The following is a 26,553-nucleotide window of genomic DNA, read 5'->3' on the forward strand; positions in this document are numbered from 1 at the left end:
TTTTATATAAAATAAAATTTATGTAAAAATAAATTTTTTCTATAGAAATTTTGGTAAAAATTTTTTTTTAAAAAATTTTTCTAAAATTTTTTTTTTAAAAAATAATTAAAAAAATTTTTCTATAAATTTTTCTATAAAATTTTCAATAAAAAATTTTACCTTTCCAAAGATCTTCCCGAAAAAAATTAACCCAAAATATGACAAATTTTATGTATGATCCCATAATAATGTCAAATTCTAAAATTTTTCCTATAAAAATGTTTGTATACATTTTTTTTATAAAAGATATTAATTTTTTTTTTATAAAATTATTTTTTTTTTTAAATTTTTTACAAAATTTTTTCTATAACAATTTTCTATACATTTTTTTTATTTTTATATAAAATAAATTTTTTTCTATAGAAATTTTGCTATCATTTTTTTTTAAATTTTCTATAATTTTTTTTTTTTAAAATTTTGGTAATAATTTTTTTTTTTTTTAATTTTCCATAAAATTTTTCAATAAAAAATTTTTTCTCCAAAAAAATCTTCCCGAAAAAATGAAGCCAAAATATGTTTGAAATTTCATCTATGATCAAATAACAATGTCAAAAATATTATATCCCATCTCAAACTAAATGCTTTATAATTATAGCAACATTCTTTTGCCAAAAAACACCAAACCCCATGGTAACTGACTCACCTAGCCACCTACGTATGTTCTGCAGTTAAATAAATATGCATAGAATTTGTCTGTTTCTGTTTGCAAACCAATAAACGAAGTTAGATTTCAGCTGAATGGCTTTAGAATGGGGAAGTGGTTTGGGTGTACAGCAAGTGTCAATGGAAATAGAACTTAAACACTGATACCATTGCAAGTTGTGCGTGCTGGTGTTGGTTATTAGAATATGGTTATGAACACAAAACCATATGAATAAATACAGATCCTGAAGTAATTGAGTTTCAACACCAGGCCAAAGGCAATATAAAATAGCATAACCAAATTGGATTTTGTGTTTGATTTTTGTTTTTTTTTCAGTTTTTCTTTCAATGTTATTTCAACAGATTATAAATTAAAACTTTGTTATTTGTACAAATCTATGATTGTTTTTCTATGGAGTTTAAGCATTTCCAAACAATTGTTGAAAAGTGGTTTCGTTAGTTTTTTCTTGTGAATTTGCTTTCATATTTAAATATATAAGCTACCAAGCTGCTATGGTTTGTTATACGCTTGCATATATGGCATATTTGCATAATTAGTTTTCTACAAAAAATTCACTGAGCAACACTCTGACATATCATAAAAACAAAAACAACAAACGAAAAAATGTTAATTTTTCATATCAATAATATCGTTGGAATGTGACATTGTACATATTTTAGTTTTGATATGGCCGTCTATGAAATTTTATCACAAAATTTGAAGAGACAGTGGGTTCAGTAAAATGGTTATAGAGAAAATTGATGACACAAAAATTTGTTTTAACAAATTTTTAAGTTTTGTGAATATTGCCTTATTCACAGATTTTCTATGAAGGAAATCTTTGAAATAAACCTATTTCAAATCTACTTTAAGCTTTGCGAATAAAGGTCAAAGTTATCTTATCTCTGCAAGTCAATTAGAAATTAGCATGAAATCAGATCTTTAGAATATTCCCATTAATTAACCACATGGCATTTAGGCATTTATAAATTTTACGACTCTTATTCCCATATAAAAATTTACCACTGTGCGATATTTCAATGACAATAAAAACAAGAATCTAAATTTCATCTTGAGCTAAGATTTAAAGCCACTCCGCATGAATACGTTTAGTGTGGCCATAAATTTTGAAAACGGTGGTAGAAAAAAGTTAAAAGGCCATAAAAATGTGTTAAAACCAGAAATTAAACTAAATCAAGAAATTTTCAAAACAAACATGGTCCATAAAAAAGGGAAAAGGTTTTTGTTTTTCAAAGTTTATTGATAAGATTGATTGCTTGGGGGGTTGGAGCAAGAAACTTGAAACGAAAAAAACCCGTTTCAAAATCTAAGCAATATTCAGGGAGTTCATTTTTGGAGGACAATTAATTTTTTATTCAAATGCCCAGAATCATTAGTCGAATTATTTAAAAACAAGTAAAAGCGTGCTAAGTTCGGCCGGGCCGAATCTTGAGAACCCACCACATGGATTCTGCTAAAATATGGGAGCTATATCTAGTTATAGACCGAAGTAGAACGTATTTGGTGCAAAAATTCAGCCAAATTGGATAACAATCGAGGCTTGTAAGGGCTCAAGAAGTCAAATCGGGAGATCGGTTTATATATCATTTTCACCAGGTTATAGACCGATTTGGACCGTACTCGGCACAGTTGTTGGAAGTCATAAAAGAACACTATATGCAAAATTTGAGCCAAATCGGACAAAAATTCTGGCTTCCATGGGCTCAGGATGTCAAATCGGGAGATCGGTTTGTAGGGGAGCTATATCAGATTCTTGACCGGTTTGGACCGTACATGGCACAGTTATTGGGAGACATAACAGAACACCATGTACAAAATTTCAGCCAAATCGGATAAAAATTGCGGCTTCCAAGGGCTGAAGAAGTCAAATTCGGTGATCGGTCTATATGGCAGCTATATCAGGTTATAGACCGATTTTGACCGTACATGGCACAGTTATTGGGAGACATAACAGAACACCATGTACAAAATTTCAGCCAAATCGGATACAAATTGCGGCTTCCAAGGGCTGAAGAAGTCAAATTCGGTGATCGGTCTATATGGCAGCTATATCAGGTTATAGACCGATTTGGACCGCACTTGGCTTCGTTGTTGAGAGATATAACAGAATACTATGTCCAAATTTCAGCCAAATCGGACAAAAATTGAGGCTCCCAGGGGCTGAAGAAGTAAAATCGGGAGATCGGTTTATATGGGAGCTATATCAGGTTATAGACCGATTAGGACCCCACTTGGCTCCGTTGTTGGAAGTCATAACAGAACACTATGTGCAAAATTTCGGCTTCCAGGGGTTCAGGAAGTCAAATCGGGAGATCGGTTTATATGGGGGGAGCTATATCAGGTTCTTGACCGATTTGGACAGTAGCTGGCACAGTACTGGCCCATTTGCAATCCTCTACGACCTAAATTAATGTTAAGTATCAGTGCAAAATTTCAAGCGGCTAGCTTTATGCGCTCGGCCGCTATTGTGATTTCGACAGACGGACGGACGGACATGGCCAGTTCGAATCAGAATTTCGACACGATCAAGATCAAGATCTTAGATGAATATTTAGAGGTATTATAAACGGCATGACTGATTTTAGTATACCCCCCTCCTATGGTGGTGGGTATAAAAAAGATAAACAGTTAAGATGTTAGGGCCAAAACACTTGAAACTAATTGAGTAACAGATTCGGCCTACGGTAAAGCCAAGAAGATCATCTAGAGCCCTTAAACCATAGGTGTCTAAAGCTGAAAACTGTAAGCTCTAGACTCACTGTTGATATAGAGCTCAAATTGGCAGTGAATATGTAATCAACTACCCTGTTGAATATTTTGAGTTAAAATTATTCTTTAATTTATCGATCTGGGTAGAAGTTCCCAGTTCAAAAGTGCTCTGCCTCTCTATAGAATGCCCAAATTAAGCAAAATAACGTCAAGCCTTCGTCTTAATGCATTCTCTATTCAAAATTAATGACAACAGTCATTAAGGCCTAATCTGATTACATTGAATTATAGAACAAAATAAAAGATTACGACCCCAGATACATAAGGAAAGCCAATGAAATACTTGAACTCAATGTATAATCAAATGGCAAAGATATTAAAACAAATTGAATTAGAAAAGCAAATGCGTTTATTTTTCTCACAACATCGAAAGTCGTGTTCTAAAAAAAAAACAGTATTGACTTTTGATTTCCAAAGAAACAAAAATCTCAATGTTTTATTTCGCATTTAAATTTTCAATTTGAATTTCTACACATTCAAGAGCTCATATAAAGAAAGCAACAAAACAAACGACGACGACAACGACAACAACAACAACATTGTGAAGAGTGAAAAATGGCATTAAATTTTTATGAAGCCGTTTAACAGGTTACATACTCGTATATACATTTTTTTTTGTTTCGTTAGCTACGTTTGCTTTGTTTTTGTTTTTTTGTTTCATTTTCTGTTATGTGTTAAAACTAATTAACATTTTTGTTGTTGTTGTTTTTGTATTTTTTTGTAACGTAAAATTAAGTGAAAACCATCAAAACGAAAACGAAACAACAATGAAGCTCTCTGGCATAGGAAAACCTACAATTTTTGTTATGGCCTGATTGGCAAAAAGAGTGTCATTAGACAACAAACTGTAAATGAAAGAAATCACCTGCCACCTACCACCATTCTCTCTTAAACCCCCACCCACCCACCCCCCTCCCCCCCATTCCCTCTAAGTGATGATTTAAAGCACTTACAAACACATGTAACCATTGTAACAGGTCAAGGTCTGATTAGTTGAAGAGAGTAACATAGAAAATTGACCACCTCTCCTCCCCACCCCTTCCCCATCTAAACAACACATGCAGCAGGCAGATTGCACTCATTTTTGTTTGCATAATAAAATCCCCAATGGTCTCTTAGGGTAATGTGGTGAGTGTTTAAGGGAAATTATATCATGACTTAAGCGTTTAACTATATTAGAAAACATATGATTACAGATGTGTTGGGCTTATTTATATAAGATTTTGCAAAGAAATCATGAGCAATGTAGGAAAATATGAAACAAAGTCAAATTTTGTGCACTTTTAAATAAGAATTGGGGAAATAGGTCAAGTTCAGCAAAGAGGGAATATGGTTGACCATTCTTGCTAATAATTGATATATTGGGTTGCCCAATAAGTAATTGCGGATTTTTTAAAAGAAAGTAAATGCATTTTTAATAAAACTTAGAATGAACTTTAATCAAATATACTTTTTTTACACTTTTTTTCTAAACCAAGCTAAAAGTAACAGCTGATAACTGACAGAAGAAAGAATGCAATTACAGAGTCACAAGCTGTGAAAAAATTTGTCAACGCCGACTATATGAAAAATCCGCAATTACTTTTTGGGCAACCCAATAAAATGCCCATTATCCATGATGTCAGCTGTAAAGACAAGTTTAAGGCAAACATTTCTGATAAGCTGTGGTCTGATAAAGATAACATCATTGATTGAGTTGAGGGGCTCCACAAAAAAAAAAACAAGTAAGAGAAACTTGTAAATGGCGTTGCATTTTTTTTGTGGAACTTGCTTAAGCATAAATACATTTGGCAATAAAATTCGAAGCTTAACCCATTAATGCCGAATGAGTAAAAAAATACCCAAAAATAGAAATGTCTTAGTTCCATCCAATGTTCCATCTTTCGTCTGCTTGATTCTGTTGAGTGTCAAGACCCAGGGATCTGGGTCTGATTCGAGTGGGTCTGGCTGGGCAGTTATACAGGTGATGTGTATTGTGCGGTCCCTGGTTACAATCGGGACATACATCTTGCACATCGGCAACAATCCTTACTCTGTAGGAGTTGAGGCGGCTGCATCTGCCGGAACGCTATAAATACATTTGACAATAAAATTCGAAGCTTAACCCATTAATGCGAAAAGGGTTAAAAACTACCCAAAATATAAATGTCTTGGAAAATTCTAGCTATAGTCATAGGCGTAGAAAGGCCTATGGCGTGGGGCGGGGGGCGGATGGGAGGGGGCTAAGCACTCCGCAGAAAAGTTTCATAAGGTTGTTGTTGTAGTAGTTTCTTGTGTTCCATCTTTCGTCTGCTTGATTCTGTTGAGTGTCAAGACCCAGGAACTCTGCGACTAAGATGGGGTGCGTCCACAGGGATCTGGGTATGAGTCGAGTGGGTCTGGCTGGGCAGTTAAACAGGTGACGTGTATTGTGCGGTCCCTGGTTACAATTGGGTCATACATCTTGCACATCGGCATCAGTCATTGCTCTCTAGGAGTTGAGGCGGCTGCATCTGCAAGAACATAATTGAGCTAGAATTACTCTGGTTTGCCGGAGGGGGTCAATTTCTTCAGGTGCAATGGCAGGCAGTCGTTCTCCAAGGATTACATTCACCCGGTAGCCATTTGCCGTATCTGCTACCGTGTCAGCACAAATGTTGTCTAGACCTGCTTGATATGCCGCTTGATCTAGAGGTTCTCACTTGTAGCGCTGAACCTCACGCTCTAGATCATGTAGATCTACCCTAAGGCTTCTGGGTGGTGGAAAACTATCTCTCTGCGATAACAGCCCAAAAAAGTACTGCTTAGACGGCATGTAGTTATGTCTTCGCACTGTTAGGATCTTTGCTTCCTGATGGAGGTGGTCCACATGCGAACTGAGGAGACAGCCCATCCCAGTTCGGATGGCGGCATTCTGACACATCTAAATATTATTCCACTGCGTGTCACAAAGCTGACTGTAACACACTGGCGTTGCATAACTTACCACAGACCGGCCAATTGCTTTGTAAGTGGTCAACAAGGTTTCTTCGTCTGCACCCCAAGTGCTGCCAGCAAGTGACTTGTGAACCTTATTTCTACTTTTGCTGTGGCATATGGGGAAAATGTGTAAGAGCTGTCAAATGTGCCGCCAAGTATTTTGGAATACTTGATGGTCCGCATCATTTCTCCATCGACCATCACAGTCAGCTCAGTATTCACCTAACGCGTATGTGTAGTGAACAATGTGAATGAAGAATTGGTGGCAGATATCTTCAGATTTCTTACAGCGAAATATGAGGCAAGTTCGTTGAGGTAGACGTTTAACCTATCGCAGATGTCAACAATGGGTGGGGGGCCTGATGCCATGATCATACAATCGTCCTCATATCATATGATCTCTTTGCCATCTGGAGGGGGTGGAATGGAGGTAGATAGGACGAGGTTAAACAGTGCCGGAGATATCACCCACCTTGGGGAACTCCCTGATTCACTCTATGGTGCTTCGACTTCTTATCCCTAAAATCCACAAATAACTGGCTGGAGGGACGTGTTGGCAATCTCCTCAAATAGTTTGGCATGGCTGATCGTTTCGAATGCCTTCAATGGGTCCAGTGCCACGAGGACCGTCCTATCACATGGCCTGGGCTGATGTGTGCGGTGATGGCATGCAAAGCTGTTGTTGTGCTATGCAGTCTTCGAAATCCATGTTGAGGCTCGGCTAATGGAAAATCTCCTACGAGGCTAGGGAGAAGTAATGCCTCCAGCGTCTTTGCTACTGGTGAGAGAAGGGAGATCGGCCTGTACGACTACCCCAAATTCGGATCCTTTCCAGGCTTCAGTGGCGGGATCACACTGCTCATTTTCCAGACATCGGGAACTATAAGAGTTTTCAAAGACAGGTTAAGGGCAGTGGAAAGGTACTCAACTCCAGGTAAATCCAAATTCTTCAACATCAATGTTGAGATTCCGTCGGGGCCTAAAGTCTTGGATGATTTGGCGCCACGGCTAACATTCGTAACTTCGCCCACGGTAAATTGTGATGGCTGTACATCGGCTCGGAGACCACAAATTCGGTGAATGGCTCTACTCCTTGCCCTGTCACTCTCGGGATGCACAATAAATTGACGGTTGAACAACGTGGCGCATCTCTTCGGACCAGTCAAGGTTACTCCGCCAAAAGTGACTGAAGTCCTGTCATCCCGTCTACCGGGTCTTCGAGAGTCTTAAGGTCTTAGCACCCAAAGGAAGCTGGAAAGCTAACCTGATATAGCCGCCATATAAACCGATCTCCAGAGTAGACTTCTTGAGCCTTTAGAGGCCGCCATGCCTATCCGATTTGGCTGAAATTTTGTATGACGTGTTTCGTTATGACTTCCAACAACTGTGCTAAGTATGGTTCAAATCTATTCATAACTTGATATAGCTACCATAAAAACCGATCTTGGGTCTTGACTTCTGGAGATTCTAGAGGGCACAATTCTCCAATTTGGCGAAATTTTGCATAAAGTGTTTCATTTTTCATTTTGCCAACAACTGTGTCAAGTATGGTCTAAATCAGTCCATAAGCCGATATAGCCGCCATATAAACCGATCTCCCGCTTAGACTTCTTGGGCTTCTAGAGGGCGCAGTTCTTCTCCAATATGACTATGATATGACTTTCAACAAGTGTTCCAAGTATGGGCTACATTGGTATATAACCTGATATAGCTGCCATATAATTCGATTTGATTTTTGAGCCTCTGGAGGGGGAAATTATTACTCGATTTACCTGCAATTTTGGAGTTGGTGTTTTTCTGCGACTGGTGTTTTTTCTATTTGAAAAAGTCATTTAAAGAACTTGACAAATGCGATCCATGCTGGAGGGTATATAAGATTTGGTCCGGCCGAACTTAGCACGCCATTACTGGTTTATTCTCAATTTGTTGTTAATGATTTGTATGCAATGGAAAAATTAAAGAAATAACCAAATATGATTCGATTCCTTGATAAGGGAGGGGGCATCATTGGATATTTTAGGGGTGTGAGGCTTCATAGGTCGTACATTGGTAGGTTGTATTTACTTCGAAGAAATTGCAAAAGTACCCCTATGAAATTTTGTAAAAATTTTTCGAAATTTTTTTAAAATTTTCCAAATTTTTTGAAAATTTTTCAAAATTTTTTAGAATTTTTTTCAAAAAATTTTTTCAAATTTTTTTGAATTTTTTTCTAAAAATTTTTTCAAATTTTTATTAAAAATTCTTTTTTTATTTCCTTTCTGCATTTTTTTTAGCATTATTATTTTTTTTAATTTGAATTTTTTTTGAAATTTTTTCGAAATTTTTAAAAAAAATTTTGAAATTGTTTGATATTTTTGCTGAAAATTTGTTGGAAATTATTTTGACAAATTGTTGAATAATTTTTTTTAAAATTTAGAATAATTTTTTTTATTTTTATTTTGAAAATAAATCACTACAAGCTTTTTTAAGGACATGTATTAATCAATTTTGGGGACATGATGTTTACCATTTTTGAGGACATGAACATTTTTGAAAATTTGAAATGAAATTTTTCGAAATTTTTAAAAAAAATTTTGAAATTGTTTGATATTTTTGCCGGAAATTATTTTGAAAAATTGTTGAATAATTTTTTTTTTAAAATTTAGAATAATTTTTTTTTTATTTTTATTTTGAAAATAAGTCACTACAAGCTTTTTAAGGACATGTATTAATCAATTTTGGGGACATGATGTTTACCATTTTTGAGGACATGAACATTTTTGAAAAATTGAAATGAAATTTGGATGTTGCATTCAAATGGAGATATATTAAAGAATGAAATACTGGATGAAATACTTTAACATCAGTCTGTGATCAGTCTTAACTGTGAAATTTCTATTCTGAGGGAACACATTCCTTTTCAAGTTTTTCTAATTTAGTCTTTTAATTTAGTTTTTTAGTCTAATAAACATTACAAACAGAAAATATATAATCAATATATTTAATTCTAAGCTCTTTAAATATTTTCTATATTTTTTACATTTAAAAGCTCTGGGAAAAGGTAAGAATCTAAGAGAAAAAAATAAATCACCAAAAATAACACTTTGTTATTGTCACATGGTTGGCAAACTGTATTAATTAGCATATAAATACCGGCATACGTATTCGTAGTCGTACTCTTAATCGCTTATTTTTGTGTGAAGCATTTACGTGCGCTCTCTAAATCCGCATTTGTTAAATCTACCAAATTCAAATGTATTTTGTGAACCCACCTCCCTCTCATACAAAGTACAGGCAGAAGAGGATTGCAATAACGAGTATGATGACATGTTATTGTGTCGTAGATAGGAGAGGTAGCTGTTATTTTTTTTGGACCAGTTACAATGACAGTTTATGATAAACGATGTACTCTGCTGTGCCTGCCACCCCACTGTCATTTGGGCTATGTCAAACTAAAGAAGCAAACAAATGCACTTATCTTTATTTGCATAAAAGCGCATTTGCGCTCAAAAGGAGCAAAGTTGGTAGAGAAAACAAAGTGACTTGGAGTAGCTGTCAGAATATAAATGAACGCGGTTTTATGGTAACGGTAATGATTGTTGTTGAAATAACAATTGCAAGTAGTTATAACGTATTAATAAAAATAATTTTATCATATTAGGAGAATTTTATTGGAAAAATCGTTTATTATGAGAAAACGTTGTAGCTTAAAAAAATGTGTTCACACAAGAGAACATTTTTTAGGAAAAAATATAAATTAAAAACAAAAAAAAAATAGTTTTGGAAATCATTATATCTGCAAATTTCCCGAATGGAAAATTTTCAACATTTATGACAAAAGGTAACCAATTGAGGAGAAAGAAAAAACCAGCTTTGAGGACATGTTCATATCCCCAACATTGATAAAGTAACTTATTTTGGGGACATGTTCATATTCTCAATATAGGTAAGCAATTGAGGAGAAAGAAGAAACCAGCTTTGAGGACATGTTCATATCCCCAACATCGACAAAGTAACTTATTTTGGGGACATGTTCATAATCTCAATATAGGTAACCAATTGAGGAGAAAGAAGAAACCAGCTTTGAGGACATTTTCATATCCCTAACATTGATAAAGTAGCTTATTTTAAGGACATGTTCATATTCTCAATATAGGTAAGCAATTGAGGAGAAAGAAGAAACCAGCTTTGAGGACATGTTCATATCCCTAACATTGATAAAGTAACTTATTTTGGGGACATGTTTATATTCTCAATATAGGTTACCAATTGAGGCGAAAAAAGAAACCAGCTTTGGGACATGTTCATATCCCTAACATTGATAAAGTAACTCATTTTGGGGACATGTTCATATTCCCAATGTAGGTAACCAATTAAGGAGAAAGAAGAAACCAGCTTTGAGGACATGTTCATATCCCCAACATCGACAAAGTAACTTATTTTGGGGACATGTTCATATTCTCAATATTGGTCAAGTAACTAACTTTAAGGTGAAGGCCACCGTAACGTAGAGTTTAGCATGTCCGCGTATGCCGCTGAACGCCTGGGTTTGAATCGTGACGAATATATTGACTCGCCTATAAAAAGGAGGCCCCTTTCCATTGAGCGGACAGCACTCATTGATATGTGAGAAGTATTTCCTAATTTCTGAATGCAATGTTCATGGTCAAATATGCATTTGTATGCCATGTTTACCCCTGTTTGTTAATGGAACACTCATGGGCAAATTTGCTTTATAAACTTATTTTGGGGATAAGATACCAACTTTTTGTAAATTTATTAATTTTGGGGACATAAAAGTAACCAATTTTGGGAATATGACCAATTTTGGTGAAAATAAAAACCTAACCTTAGATTAATAATACAATGTGCTAAAAAGGTTTTGAAATCAAATCAAACAGCAAGCTGTATAAAAAAAATAAAATAAAAAATAAAAAAACATAAAAAACTTGTATTGTTAAAAATTTTGAATACATGAAGGTAACCTATTTCGGGGACAAGTAATCAATGAGGAAAAACAAACTTATGAACCATAAAGTTATTACTTTTGAGGACATGAAGCTAACCAGCTTTGGGGACATGAATGCAACCAATTTGAGGGCATGAAAGAAATTAATTTTGGGGACAAATAACTAGTTTTGGAAACGAAAACAAACCCAATGTGGATAAACTAACTTATGAAAAAATAAATATATATCCGACTTTAAGATTATCAAAATTATCCAAGTGCCGAATATAGAGCGCTTTCATCTCGTGCTCAATGGGTGTAATACCACTTGCATATACATTTTAACGGCCAAGTCCAAGTTTTTATAAATAATGACCGATTTAAACAGTCGCGTTCTTAAATTTCAAAAATTCTCATTCAATAAAGAGATACATAATTCACAATAGAGATATTTCGAATGATTTTACCCGTTCAAGTATGCGATAATCCGACCCTTTGGGGACATGAAAGTAACCAATTTCGGGGACAGATAAACATTTTTGGAGAAAAAAAACCAAATCAGGAAAAAACAACCTAAAAAATTAAAGTAACCAACTTTGAGGACATGATATAAACCAGCTTTGGGGTCATGAAGGTAACCAAAATTGGGGACATGAAAGTAACCAATTTTAGGGACTTGAAACCCAATAAGGAAACCAATTTTATGAAAAGGTTATCAATTTTAGAGAACCAAAAGTATTGGATTTTTTAAAAGAAAGTAAATGCATTTTTAATAAAACATAGAATGAACTTTAATCAAATATACTTTTTTTACACTTTTTTTCTAAAGCAAGCTAAAAGTAACAGCTGATAACTGACAGAAGAAAGAATGCAATTACATAGTCACAAGCTGTGAAAAAATTTGTCAACGCCGACTATATGAAAAATCCGCAATTACTTTTTGGGCAACCCAATACAATATGTGCAACTAACCAGTTTTGGGAACATGAGAGTAACTAACTTTTCGGACATACAAGACAGCTATTTGGGGTCAGGTTATCAATTTTGGAGACGAAAAAGTGTAGACAAATCAAATTGGAAAAATGTAGTCAACTTTGAGGACATGCTTTTAACTAACTTTGGGGACATGAGCGCAACCAACTTTGGGGAGAAGAAATGAACCAATCTTAGGCACAGGCAATCAATTTTGGAAAAAAGAAATACCCAAATGTTGAAAAATAACTTAAGCACAAGTAAAAACGAGCTAAGTTCGGCCGGGCTGAATCTTGGGTACCACCACCATGGATTCTGCTAAAAATTTGCCTTCATTTACTCAGTTCATATTAAAATTTTACAACAATCAATTTGGGAAATGGATGCGGCTGCTATGCCAAGTAGCCATATCGGGGAAGCGGTATTATGCTTGGCACTGACGCTGGAAGTTTTTGTGTCAAATTTCAGCCAAATTAGATAAAAATTAAGGCTTATAGGGGCTCCAGAAGTCAAAACTGGGGATCGGTTTATATAACAGTTTATACACCGATTCGGATTTTGAGAGAGGTTTTTTTTATTGGGCCCATATCCAAATCTGAACCCAATCCCATGGTAGCCGGTTGTACGTACCGTATTGACCAGATGAAGTCCTTTATCGGGAAGGGCTGCCGCCTCAATGTAAAACACACTGATAAAACAACAACAAATCTGAACCGATATGGACCATTTACAATTCCCAATGACCTAGGTTAGGTTAGGTTATATTGAATGGATTGACCACCATAGGTGAATTCACTCGAAGGCCAGTTTGGCCCTTTGTGATACCCTAGAGAGAAAGAGAAGAGAAAGAAAATGTGAGTCCTCGGACTTTAGGTGTGAAAAACACCCATCTCTGTCCCCATCACCCTGTCGGAACGATCGCGTCCCGTCAACAAATCTCAGAGAACCTCCCAGTGGTACGTTCGAGCTCACCCAGATCGCAGAAGAAACAACCCCCCAGAAAGGAGAGCCTGCGTCCCTGCAGATTCGGACATATACCTTCATTGATAAGCAGTATCTGTGCAAAATTTCAAGCGGATATCTTTATTCATTCGAACGCTATCGCGATTTCGACAGACGGACGGACATGGCTAGATGGTCTCAGAATGTCAAGATGATCAAGAATATATGTGTATAGTTTATATGGCCTCAGATCAATATTTCGACAAACGGAATGACTAAATTAGTAAACCCCCCATCATATGGTGGTATAATAAATAAAGTACCAACTTTGAGGACATGAATGGAAACAAATTTGAGGACAGTTTATCGTCTTTGGTAACAAATATAAATTTAATTTAGGGAAAAGTTTTGCCAAGCCACTAATTTTGGATAATTTACACTAATTGTCAAATTTCGGGAGAAAGAAGGAATAAAATTTAAATAAAGTACCTACTTTGAGGACATGAATAGCAACAAATTTGAGGACAGTTTATCAACTTTTGTAACAAATATAGACCCAATTCAGGGAAAAGTTTTGACAAGCAACTTATTTTCGATAATTTACACTAATTGTCAAATTTCGGGGGTAAACAGGTAAACAAATTTAGAGACAGCATCCAAATCTTATTTAAGTTCGATATTCTTTTCTGTATTTCGGATTTTTTACTACGGATGTTCTTGAGAAAAGTTGCAATGTATGAAAGAATTTTTTTGCCCTTTGCAGCACTTCTCTCCTTTGCCCCAAACCTTTATTTAATGGCCATGAAATATTTTTTCCCTATTCAATTAGATGCCATAGCCTCTTAAAACAAAATCAATAGATGCTTGTCATATTTGCAACAATCCTTTGACCTTTTTGGTCATTTAATGCATTCTATAACCATTGCAGTTGGTCATTTTAATAAAAGACTAGCTGACTGTGATATGATAAAAGCATTCTTCTGGGTTATAAAAATACATCACCTCTAACAAAAGAACGAAGAAGCCGAAAAGGGAAATGCCAACTTAAACTATTTGAATTGAACAAAAATGTCATGTGCTCTGTGAGAGAACAAGGAAACAGGAAATTATTCAAATTCTTTGCAAAAACAGCAAAGGCATCTCCATAAGACTTTTTTTGCAAGAAAAGAAAGAGCAAAAAAAGGCTGTAAATGCCTTAAAAACTAGAAAATTCCAAGGAAAAAATGGTGCAATAAAAATGCATTGAAATGTTTGAGGTTAGTCTCAGCAATAGTCTGTTTTTCCTTCAGGCAGAAAAATTGCTATGGAAGATTTTTGGACTAGGCATTTGTTAAAGGTAAGTTTTTTTGTCAGATCTGTGTTTTTTTTTTTTCTTTCAATGTAAAAAATATGTACATAAATGATCTACAATATGGAAAGCTAATGGAAAGTTTTCGATCAGACAAATAAAAAATCTAAAATAGATTACAAATTTTAAGAAATTTATCAAGTAATTAAACTTGGATTAAAAATTTTAAGAACTTGTTACTACTTTTTTTTTAAATTATTAAATATAATGAATTTAACCAAAATCGGAGTAATGAATCGGAGGTCAGGCCTTAACCGGTCAATTAAAACTAAAAAAGATCATCGTCATCAATCTTGAATCATATATGCATAAAAAATCGATTAAAAAACTAAGATTTCAAAAATTGTAAGGTCTAATTTTTTTGCTGGGAAACCCCACATTTTGAGAAAATAATATTTCCCAGCCCTGGCAACGCCATATTAATAAATTCTTCATGTGGCAATAATATATGTAAGAAATAACAATTTCTAAAGTCTACTTTTAGGCGAAAGAAATAATATTGTATGGACACTTTTCTGCTTGGAAGATTCTTGCATTTATAAACTTTTTATAATTATTTCCATACTAAATACTTTTTTTTTATAAAAAAAAAGTTTACAACTTACCTGATATTTCTTAATACTATCCAATTGTTCCATTGTTGGCTCCACAATTTGGGCAATCTGTTGTTGTTGACTATTTGCCCCCGGCATCCCTCGACGATCGGGTAATTGCGGCGGCAATGGTGAACGCTGTACACGTCCATCTTTTTCCACACGCACTGTGTCACGTGGAGGTGGCACCGGCTTAATCGAGCCATTTAACTACAGTGAAAATAAATTAACCATTATTATTTGACCATAAATTATTTAGGGCAAACATTTTTGACAAAGAAGTCAAAAGTGTGGTATGACAATGTTTGTTGTTGTTGTTGGTTTTAGTATATCAAATGGAAAAATGAAAATTAATGAAAGTGTTTTCAGGTGTAGGTAGGCAGTTTGGAAGGCAGGTATGTATGCACTAAGTTAGGAAACAACAAAAATTAAAATCAAACTTGACATTTCATAATCTGTTCTTAGCCTTGCGTTGTTTTATTACTTTCACGAGTATTTATGTGGGTGCGGGTGTGTGTGTGTGTTTTTAATAAATGTCCAATTCTTGTACATTTAACAAAAACATGCTTAAGTCTGCTGCCAAATGTTGCAAAGTTTTGCTAAAACTTTCCATATATTTGCTCTCAGTTGTTTGGGGTTTTGGGGGCAGTTGCCTTTGTGGTTGAACGTTTCTACTTAACACTCGGGGCTACCGAGTTTCCTATTTTTTTTTTTGGGAGGAAGGGTGGCATTCTAACTACACTTGAGTGTAATTAAAAAGTTTTCTCTCTTGGTTTGTTTCAACTAAATTACAAAATTGCCTTCTCTATAATGGGGATTTTAGAAGAAAAATAAACAAAAATAAATAAAAAAAAATGCTAAGGGAAAAACATTTAAAAATGGAAATAGTCTGCAATTGGAAACAAGGAAAAGTGAAATTTGTATTGAAACTGAATCTGAACTAACAAGACTATGAAATACAAAAAAATACAGATTTTAGTATAAAAATTTTATATTCAAAACCATACCATACCAGAAAAACGAAATGGGATATGAAAGAGGAGGTCCAATGGAGGACACGTTTTCTCTAAGTCCCTTAAATGTCACTTCCGGTCAAGCAACGACCAAAAATGTTACGAACAGTTTTCAATGTGGGGCAAAGGTAATACCAAAAAGGATACAAATTTTGGGGATATGTAAAAACCATAAAATTTGGTGAAAATAAAAAAAATTTGTAATGCAACTTAATTTGAGGACATGAAATCAAACAGTTTTAGGGACTTGAAAGTAGGCAAGTTTGGGAATTTGATAGAAACCAAGTTTGGGGACTTGAAAATTACTGTGGTTGGGGACTTGAACATAACCATAATTAGGGGCTTGAATGTAACCAAATTTAGGGATAGTTGCCATATTTGAGAACTTGAAAGTTTTCAATTTTGAGGATATGAAACAATCCAAGTTTGCATATGAGTAGAAAGAAGGTACCAATTTTAGGAACCCAATATAAAAAAGAAATTTACTCATTTTGGGTACATAAAGGTCGGAAATGTATTTATCTATGTGTTGCAAGCAGAAGGACAAAATTGATATATCCGAATCCGTTGGTGATGGTTATAAAAAAGAAAACAAACAATCTTGGGAAAATAAAAGCGTATTTAAAACTTTTGGCGAAGATTAACAAATTTTGGTAAATCAACGCATTTTGAGGACATGATATGCAAACCAAATTTGGGGACAGTTCAAAAAATGGAAACCACTTTTGGCGACATATGACTATGTCATAAACTAACTGCCATAAAGTAAAGCGCACTTTTAGGCTGAGATGAATGATAAAAGCAATATTAGTAATTCGTTCTAGATTTCTTTTTTTTTCGATATGGAAAATTTTATAAACAAAAATTCATAAAAATTTTAGTTTTAATAAAATTTTTATGTAATATAAAGGTCGAAAAAAGCAGAAAACAACTATTTCAAACAAAAATTACTTTAAAACCATTGTGATGTTATTTTTAAACTTTTCCTTATTAATTTCAATTGCTTTCATTTGACTCATCTTAAAATCTTACTTTTCATTTAGCCATTTAAGCCAATTACCTAATAAATAAATTTGTATTAACTAAAATTACTTTTTTTCTTCTCCCTAATTAATATCAATTGTCTTTATTTAACTCATTGATACCTTCTATCTTTACAAGTCGTATTTAATAACTTTTAAAATATCATTTAAGGCAATTACCTTATAATGAATTTATCTTAATTATTTCATAAATAATAATTACGACCTGATGTCATTTACCCAGCATAAAATGTCAATCAAGTGCATTAAATGCATTTACTGACAATTTCCCTATGTGACATATTAGCCCTGGTGCAAAATTTTCACAATTTGTCTCTGTGGGCTGTAGCCTTCATCCCTCACTCTCGCTCTAGTTCGCTCTTTGACTACTGACACATTGAGTGTCAAAATTTTATGCTGATGACATTGTGCAAATATGATTATGGTGATGACGACACACAAGAATGAATGCTGCTTGACTCTATGCTCTATAGACTAATTAGCTGGAATATTTCTGCATTTAATTAAAAATGTTGCTGAGCCATCATCACATGTGAGCTGAGTAAGTGTGTGAAGGTTAGGTTAGGTGGTTTGCTATATAGAGCGAATGATATGTTAAGTGAAATTACCAGAAATTTTCTATCTTCTATAAAGGAGATAGTTGGTGTGATTTCTTTTTGCTCCACAGGAACTACTATAACGCAATTTGTTCATTTTGCTCTTAACATTTTAAGGTAGTTAGCAAGAATGCCGAGGAAAAATTATCTCAAGTCCTTACAGGATATACTAAAAATTATTTGCACGAATCTTAAGTTTTAGGCAGAAAATGCAAATTAGAAGAACACACAAAACTGACAGTACAGTAATGATAATGAATGAAAAATATAACGTGCAACAATTAAGGTTGTAGTTAGTAAATTTAGGCCTTATACATAATTAAATAGTCTTATTACTATGAATGCTTTCTCGGATTTCGGTGATTTAGAATAGAAAATTAAAAATTCAGTTTAATAATTTGTGTGTTCGCGTACTCAAATATTTGTGCAAATTTGAACAAATAGTTACAGGAAGTCGTTCTTGTACACTGAGGTAGCATCCCTTGCCGATCAAGGACTCCAACTTAATTTAACTAATCTTAATTTTACTTAGCTTTTTAGTAAAATACAACTTCAGAAAAAGCAAAGCATACTTTTAGGCAAATATTAAGCAAACAACTTTGGGGACATATAGAATGACTTCCAAAATGCTAGTGGATTTGTATTCGAACAATGTATGGTGTTTCAAAATGCCACGATACAAAATTTTTGCGTTGTATACTATTTCAAAATGTATCGGTAAAGTATTTATAGCCACCATCAAAAAAAGCAACCAAGCATCAGATTGATTGTTGATGCTTTAACAGTTTTTTGCTTTGCACATACAATGGGTAACACAAGACGAAGAAAAATGGCCGTGTAACAAATTTAGACAATTGTTATTATTATTCTATATTTTGCAACATATTTAATCAAAATAAACTATGTATTGTAGCCTATATTTGCTTTATTTCGTTTCTTTGCATGCGTACGAAATTTAATTACCGCAGTAGAACGATGCCAAACTTTGCATTGATACATTTTGGAAGTAAGCCAAACTGAATTGAGTATTTTGAGGAAAGTCATATTTTTTTTAAGGATATATAAATCAAAAATAATATTTCCAGCTTGTAGCTTACAAATACAGTACAGTACACTTTGAGGACAAATAATAAACAAACAACTTTGGGGACTTATATTGACCGGGGTAGTTTGGGGACATCGGTCCAAACTGACTGGATTATTTTGGGGAAAGTCATCCTTCTTTTGAGAAAATATGAATCTAAGGAAGTATTTCTAGCTTGTAGCTTACAACAACAGTGCTGTACACTTTGGGGGCAAGCAATAAATCAACAACTTTGGGGACTTATTTTGGGCGGAGCAGTTTAGGGACACTAATCCTTATTTTTTTAATAGAATGTGAATTTAAGCTTACAAACATTCCATTTGAAATTTGTACAGCTTTTGAATAACAATTCCATAGACAATTTTAAAAGTATTGTATACTTTGAGGACATATACTATGCAAAACAATTTTGGGGACATATGTCGATGGAGTACTTTGAGGACTATAACAGTTCAATTTGTAATACCCTCCACCAAACGATGGGTGTATACTAATATCGTCATTTCATATGTAACACCTCAAAATATTCATCTAAGACCCCTTAAAGTATATACATTAATGATGGTCATGACATTTTAAATCGATCGAGACATGTCCGTCCGTCTAAGCGTCCGTATTTTGAGGAAAGTCGTACTTTTTTAGGAAATAATGTAAGGTAATGTTTCCAGCTTGTAGCTACAGTGCTGTACACTTTGGGGGCAAGCAATAAACCAACCACTTTGGGGATTTATTTTGAGGGGAGTAGTTTGGGGACACTTATCCTCTTTTTTTTAATAGAATGTGAATCTTAGCTTGCAAAGATTACATTTTAAAGTATTGCAGCTTTTGAATAACAATTGCATAGACAATTTTAAAAGTATTGAATACTTTGAGGACATATTGATTATGCAAAACAATTTTTGGGACATATGTCGTACTTTGAGGACTATAACAATCCAATTTGTTATACCCTCCACCATAGAATGGAGGTATACTAATTTCGTCATTTCATAAGTAACACCTCGAAATATTCGTCTAAGACCCCTTATAATATATATATTCGTGATGGTCATGACATTTTAAATCGATCGAGACATGTCCGTCCGTCTAAGCGTCCGTATTTTGAGGAAAGTCATACTTTTTTAGGAAATATGAATCAAAGGTAATGTTTCCAGCTTGTAGCTACAGTGCTGTACACTTTGGGGCAAGCAATAAACCAACCACTTTGGGGACTTATTTTGAGGGGAGTCTACACTTTGGGGGGAAGCAATAAATCAACCACTTTGGGGACTTATTTTGAGGGGAGTAGTTTGGGGACACTAATCCTCATTTTTTTTTTAAATAGAATGTGAATCTTTGCTTACAAGAATGTATTTTAAAGTATTACAGCTTTTGAATAACAATTCCATAGACAATTTTAAAAGTATTGAATACTTTGAGGACATATTGATTATGCAAAACAATTTTGGGGACATATGTCGTACTTTGAGGACTATAACAGTCCAATTTGTTATACCCTCCACCATAGAATGGGGGAATACTCATTTCGTCATTCCATATGTAACATCCCGAAATATTCGTCTAAGACCCCTTAAATTATATATATTCGTGATGGTCATGACATTTTAAATCGATCTTGTCATGTCCGTCCGTCTAACCGTCCGTATTTTGAGGAAAGTCATACTTTTTTAGGATATATGAATCAAAGGTAATGTTTCCAGCTTGTAGCTACAGTGCTGTACACTTTGGGGGCAAGCAATAAACCACCACTTTGGGGACTTATTTTGAGGGGAGTGTACACTTTGGGGGCAAGCAATAAACCAACCACTTTGGGGACTTATTTTGCGGGGAGTAGTTTGGGGACACTAATCCTCATTTTTTTTTAAATAGAATGTAAATCTATGCTTACAAAGATTGTTTTTTAAAGTATTACAGCTTTTGAATAACAATTCCATAGATAATTGTAAAAGTATTGAATACTTTGAGGACATATTGATTATGCAAAACAATTTTGGGGACATATGTCGATTGGAGTACTTTGAGGACTATAACCTCAACCATAGAATATGGGTATACTAATTTCATCATTTCATATGTAACACCTTAAAATATTCGTCTAAGACCCCTTATAGTATATATATTCGTGATGGTCATGACATTTTAAATCGATCGAATCATGTAAGTCCTTCTAACTTTCGAAGGAGCAATGCTAGGCGCCTGAAATTTTGCATGAGTACTTCTTATTAATGTAGGTTGGTCGAGATTGTAAATGGGTGAAATAGGCCCACATTTAGTTATAGCTCCCATATAAACCGGTCGCGAGATTATTTGGCTTGACCCTTTAGAGAACGCAACTCGTATCTAAATTTACTGCAAATTTGCAATTCTCCTATAATCTCCGACAGATATACCAAGTATGATCCTAATCGGTTTAAAACTTGATATAGCTCCCGCCCAAAAAGTAATTGCGGATTTTTTAAAAGAAAATGAGTGCATTTTTAATAAAACTTAGAATGAACTTTAATCAAATATACTTTTTTACACTTTTTTTTCTAAAGCAAGCTAAAAGTAACAGCTGATAACTGACAGAAGAAAGAATGCAATTACAGAGTCACAAGCTGTGAAAGAATTGTCAACGCCAACTATATGAAAAATCCGTAATTACTTTTTGGGCAACCCAATATATACGGAATATACTTCTTGAGACTCTAAAGGCCGCTACTTTTCTCCGATTTGGCTGAAATTTTGCACGATGAATTTTTCTTTAATTTCCAACAGATATACCAAGTAAGTTTCCAATCAGTCCAAAACCTTATATACCTCCCATACAAACCGATCTCCCAAATCTAGTTCTTAATCCTCTAAAGGGCACATTTCTTATCCAAGCCTATAAAAAATTCATGGGAATTTCTAATTATGACCTCACATTAGTTTCTATCCATAAAGAGAAATCTTCCAAAAGACTTTACAATTTCAATATCAAATTCGATTTCTACTCTCCAATATCTTTCATTTGAGTCCCTTATTCTCATGATTGATCCATGTATCCTTTTTGCCGGTTTTGTGGGGGGCGTCCCCCAAGGTACCCCACACAAAATTTGGAAGCCAATTTTGTGTTTTTAGGTTACTAAAAGGTATTAAACAAAATTTCGCTGAAATCGTCCCACCCATCGCCGAGATCTGTGATTTTTGACAATTAAATAAATAGGGTAGGTCCTTCCCCCCTTCAGATATCAAAAAATTTAGTACCCTACAGGACCATTCTAAACCATCTGCCAAAAAAGTGTTGCCTACTTTTAGGACAAATATTAAGCAAAATATTTTGGCAACAATTGAAGGAGCGAAAGGATCAAGCCATAACACAAGGATCTTAAGAGTAAAGTCAAAAAGCATGCATACATTGGGATGTGTTATGCAGCACACTTAAATCACAAATACAAAAGGGATTGAACTCATAAAACAATCGAATTTTGGAAGCCCTTCCCTAATGGCCAAATATTTCTCTCAGACAAAAGAAAGTGGTAAGAAAAGTTTTTTTTTAAATAATCTGATAAAATAAAAGTAAAATGCTAAAAATATGTTTAAAACTAATTTTCCCAACCAAAGACAAAGGAGGTTCGCACACACCACAAAGTCTACAAAAAATCTCTACAATATGCAAAGGTAAAAGGTAGGCAGGAAGAAAGAATCTACAGTAGGGCCGCTACTTTTCTAAAAGACAAATTACAACTACATCAAAATACCAAAAACAAGAGGTGAGCTGCTTCCAAGACACCAACTCCCTTGTAGTGCTTAGGGGAAACAAATTGTTTGGTTTGGTTTGACTAGGTTCAGGATCAGTAGAGCTACATATATAGGAAAGCCACATTGCCAATTTTTGTTTTTTTTTTGTTGAGAAAAATTTTGTTCAAACAAACCTCATCGGTACGTTTTGCAGGCATTATAGCCACTTGAGGCTGTGGTATTTGATTGCCTGATTGCTGCTGCTGGTTTTGTTGTTGTTGTTGCTGCTGCTGCTGATTTTGGAAATCCTCAAAGGATCCATTCAGAGACATGGTGGATATCATGGAAGTCTCTTGAGTTTGGTGATGCATTTTTAGCGATTGCGGCGACAAGCTCATATTATGTGACTCGGTATTGGAATTATTCGAAGAGTTGATGCGCGTCAAGGTGGTATTGGCGGTGGAGGCCGAACTGCAGGAAGATATTTGTGAGGATAATGAGGACAAATGGGCGGGAGGAGGATATCTGGGGGGAGTCTTAACCATTTCAATGAAGCTATCGGGTACATCTACCGGCAGTTCGCGATGCTTGATAACAGGAGGTAAAATGGAATTTTTGGAGGACAATTCTTTGAGTTCATATTCCGGCGGCGGCGTAGAACCTGTGCTCGTTATGCTGGGCAAGGATTCGCCACTGCCACTGTTATTGCCTCCACCGCTGCTGCTATTGCCACCACCATTAATGATGGAGGCCGCATTGCTCAAGAGACTGGCCACACCATTGCCATTCATGCTAACCACTTTTTGCTTGGGATTCGAGCAAGATGACGACGATGAATTTGAATTGGAGTTGTGCTGAGATTCTTTGCCAATCAAGTCATTGTTATTGTTCTGCAGTTGACGATAGGATATGGAATCAAAGGATTCCGAGGACTTTTTACTCAAGACCTCACTTTCATACGAAGACGAATGAGAGGAGGAACCTTTGCGATAGAGAGCATCCACCACCATTAAATCCAATTCCTCAGGCGATGTCAGCGAACCACCTCCGCCTCCATTGGGATTAAGGGCCACCGACATTTTGCCTTTGCCCCCCAAGGCCAGGGCATTGTTAAGCTGCTTCTGCTGCTCCATTTGCAATTCCAGGCAATTTTCATAGTTTTCAATTTGATCCAATTTCATTTGTTGTTGGGCATTGTAGGCATTTTGCAATTGCATGTCATTCAAGTTTTCATTCAATTCACCCAACGAGCAAGTGGTGTATAGCGCGGAGCATGGTGTGTTGAGTTTTTTGTTCAAATGTTGATGTTGATGCGATGTTTGTGTCGTTCGATGAGTAGGATTATGATCATAATTTTTATTAATTATTAATTTTGTATTGCTTTGCATTAGTCTAGCGTTACATTTGGGCAGGGTGTTATTACATGAGGAAGCGTTATAATGGAATTTATTTGGTAGCAATGGTGAATTTTGATTAGAGCCTTCACGATTTTCCAAACACAAAGGCTTGTGCAGGGACAAGGATGAATGGGAGGATGCATATGCGGATGATGGTGATTGTGACTGTGATATTGACAATAAGGTGGGGTTAGGTATTTTGGTGGTTAGTGTGGTAATGGTAGTCGATATTATGGTAGCACTAATGGCTTCAGTATGGGGATAGGTTTGGGTTAATGTTGTGGTGTAGGAGGCTTGTGACATGGAGTACTGTGGTGGTGGTGGTCGTGGTGCATGTGGTTGTGGGGGGAGTGTGTGTGATTTTTGTGGTGATGATTTTTTCTGTTTGCGTTTCTTTATAGATCCTTTAGTAAGCGTTACCTGTGGTGGACGGGGTGGCGGATAACGTGGTGGTGTTTTATTACGTGCTATAAAATTATCTGGACAATCAACAGCCATCTCGCGATGAGGTCCTACAGAGATTGGAAAAACAGAACAATTAGAAAAATTTGCAATATTTGTTATTAACTACATACCATTATCTTGATTTATGGACTTCAACATGGTTGTGTACATTTCCTGATCAATCTCTTGGGTATCTTCGTTTGGCTGTCGTATATGTGGTAGATTATTATAAACATCGGGTAGACAGGGCTTTAAATCTTCACTATCTAAAACCACTATACTAGAGCCGGATCTACGCCGGGGCCTAAAAAGATAAAAGAGGAAAAATTATAAATATATAAAAAAAAAAATTGATAATATCAAATTAAAAAAAAAAAAATCCTAACAATTTTCCCGCAAAGAAGTATTGAAAAATTTCCCCAAAGGGAAATTTTTTATTTTTTTACCAACTAAGTCAATTCTGTGTTCACGGGTCATATTTAAGCAAAAAACTAAAAATTTCCCTTAAAAAAAAAAATTCCCAAAAATTTCCCTGAAGGGAAATTTTTAGTTTTACCAAAATTTGGTCAATTTCCTTTAAAAAGTTAATTTTTAAGTAAGAAAAGCCATTGTAACAGGGAAATTAATAAATTTCCCCTTCAGGGAAATTTTTACATTCGGATTTCCTCTTAAGGGAAATTTTTAAATTCAACAAATTTCTTAAGTTTTGAGGTCAATTCTACGTTCAAGACTTATTTTTAAGCAAAAATGAAAAAATGCCTTTCAAGAAAAAATATTTCCCAAAAATTTCCCTTCAGGGAAATATTTTTACTTGGCATACTTTGGTAAATTTTCTTTAAAAAGTTCATTTTTAGGTAAGAAAAGCCATTGTAACAGGGAAATTAATAAATTTCCCCTTCAGGGAAATTTTTACATTCGGATTTCCTCTTAAGGGAAATTTTTAAATTCAACAAAATTCTCATGTTTTGAGGTCAATTCTAGGTTCACGAGTTATTTTTAAGCAAAAATTAAAAAAAAAAAAAATTCCCTTCAAGAAACAATATTTCTTAAAAATTTCCCTAAAGGGAAATTTTTTGTTTTGGCACACTTTGGTCAATTTTGTTCAAGAGGTTAATTATTTAAGTAAGAAAAGCCATTGTAACAGGGAAATTCCCCTTCAGGGAAATTTTTATACTCGGATTTCCTCCTAAGGGAAATTTTTAAATTCAACAAAATTCTTAAGTTTTGAGGTCAATTCTATGTTTCTTCTCTTTTTTCTCTTCAAGAAAAAATATTTGTCAAAAATTTCCCTGAAGGTAAATTTTTAGTTTTGGCTACTTTGGCCAATTTTCTTTAAAAAGTTAATTTTTAAGTAAGAAAAGCCATTGTAACAGGGAAATCACCAAATTTCCCCCTCAGGGAAATTTTTACATTCGGATTTCCTCTTTGGGGAAATTTTTAAATTCAACAAATTTCTTTAGTTTTGAGATCAATTCTATGTTCACGAGTTATTTTTAAGCAAAAATTAAAAAAAAAACTGCCTTTCAAGAAAAAATATTTCCCAAAAATTTCCCTGAAGGGAAATTTTTAGTTTTAGCAAAATTTGGAAAATTTTGGAAAGAAAAGCCAAAGGGAAATCACTAAATTTCCCCCTCAGGGAAATTTTTACATTCGGATTTCCTCTTTGAGGAAATTTTTAAATTCAACAAAATTTTTAAGTTTTAAGGTCAATTCTATGTTCGCGATAGCTAACTCGAAAGCAAAAATAGAAAGAAAAACTAAAAATTTCCCTTCAAGAATTTTTGGGAAAATTTAATTTTTGAAAAATTGGCCAAATTATTCTAACAAAAAGGTAAAGTTTGCAAAATGCAGTAAATTTTGCGAAAATTATACTAAAAATAAGGTCAAATAGACTAACAGTAAGGTTAATTTACGAAAACAAAAAATTTCTCCCTAAAGGGAAGAGGAAATGCCATTGTAGAACAAATTTCCCTTCAAGGGAAATTGTTAGTTTTTTGGAAAATTTGCTTAACTTAGTGTTATTGAGTCATTTGAAAAGAAGAAATTTCATTGTAGCAAAGAA

At 34.5% G+C, this 26,553-nt stretch overlaps 1 protein-coding gene across 4 annotated transcripts in view; it reads right to left on the reverse strand.

Moving 5' to 3' along the window:
• The window catches only part of LOC106087029 (uncharacterized), a 435,541-nt gene that overhangs the window by 44,635 nt on the left and 364,353 nt on the right, over positions 1-26,553 (reverse strand). For 2 of the 4 annotated variants that reach the window (XM_059368281.1, XM_059368282.1), the window contains exons 8-11: positions 24,623-24,795; positions 24,468-24,559; positions 22,845-23,774; positions 15,225-15,422 (exon numbers count right to left, since the gene is read on the reverse strand). In XM_059368281.1, coding sequence (XP_059224264.1) covers positions 15,225-15,422; positions 22,845-23,774; positions 24,468-24,559; positions 24,623-24,795 — 1,393 coding nt within the window. The remainder of the gene's footprint in view (positions 1-15,224; positions 15,423-22,844; positions 23,775-24,467; positions 24,560-24,622; positions 24,796-26,553) is intronic. The other 2 variants (XM_059368283.1, XM_059368284.1) reach the window with 1 other exon arrangement.

This window comes from Stomoxys calcitrans, chromosome 4 (assembly GCF_963082655.1).
Source record: "Stomoxys calcitrans chromosome 4, idStoCalc2.1, whole genome shotgun sequence".
Classification (NCBI taxonomy): domain Eukaryota; kingdom Metazoa; phylum Arthropoda; class Insecta; order Diptera; family Muscidae; genus Stomoxys; species Stomoxys calcitrans.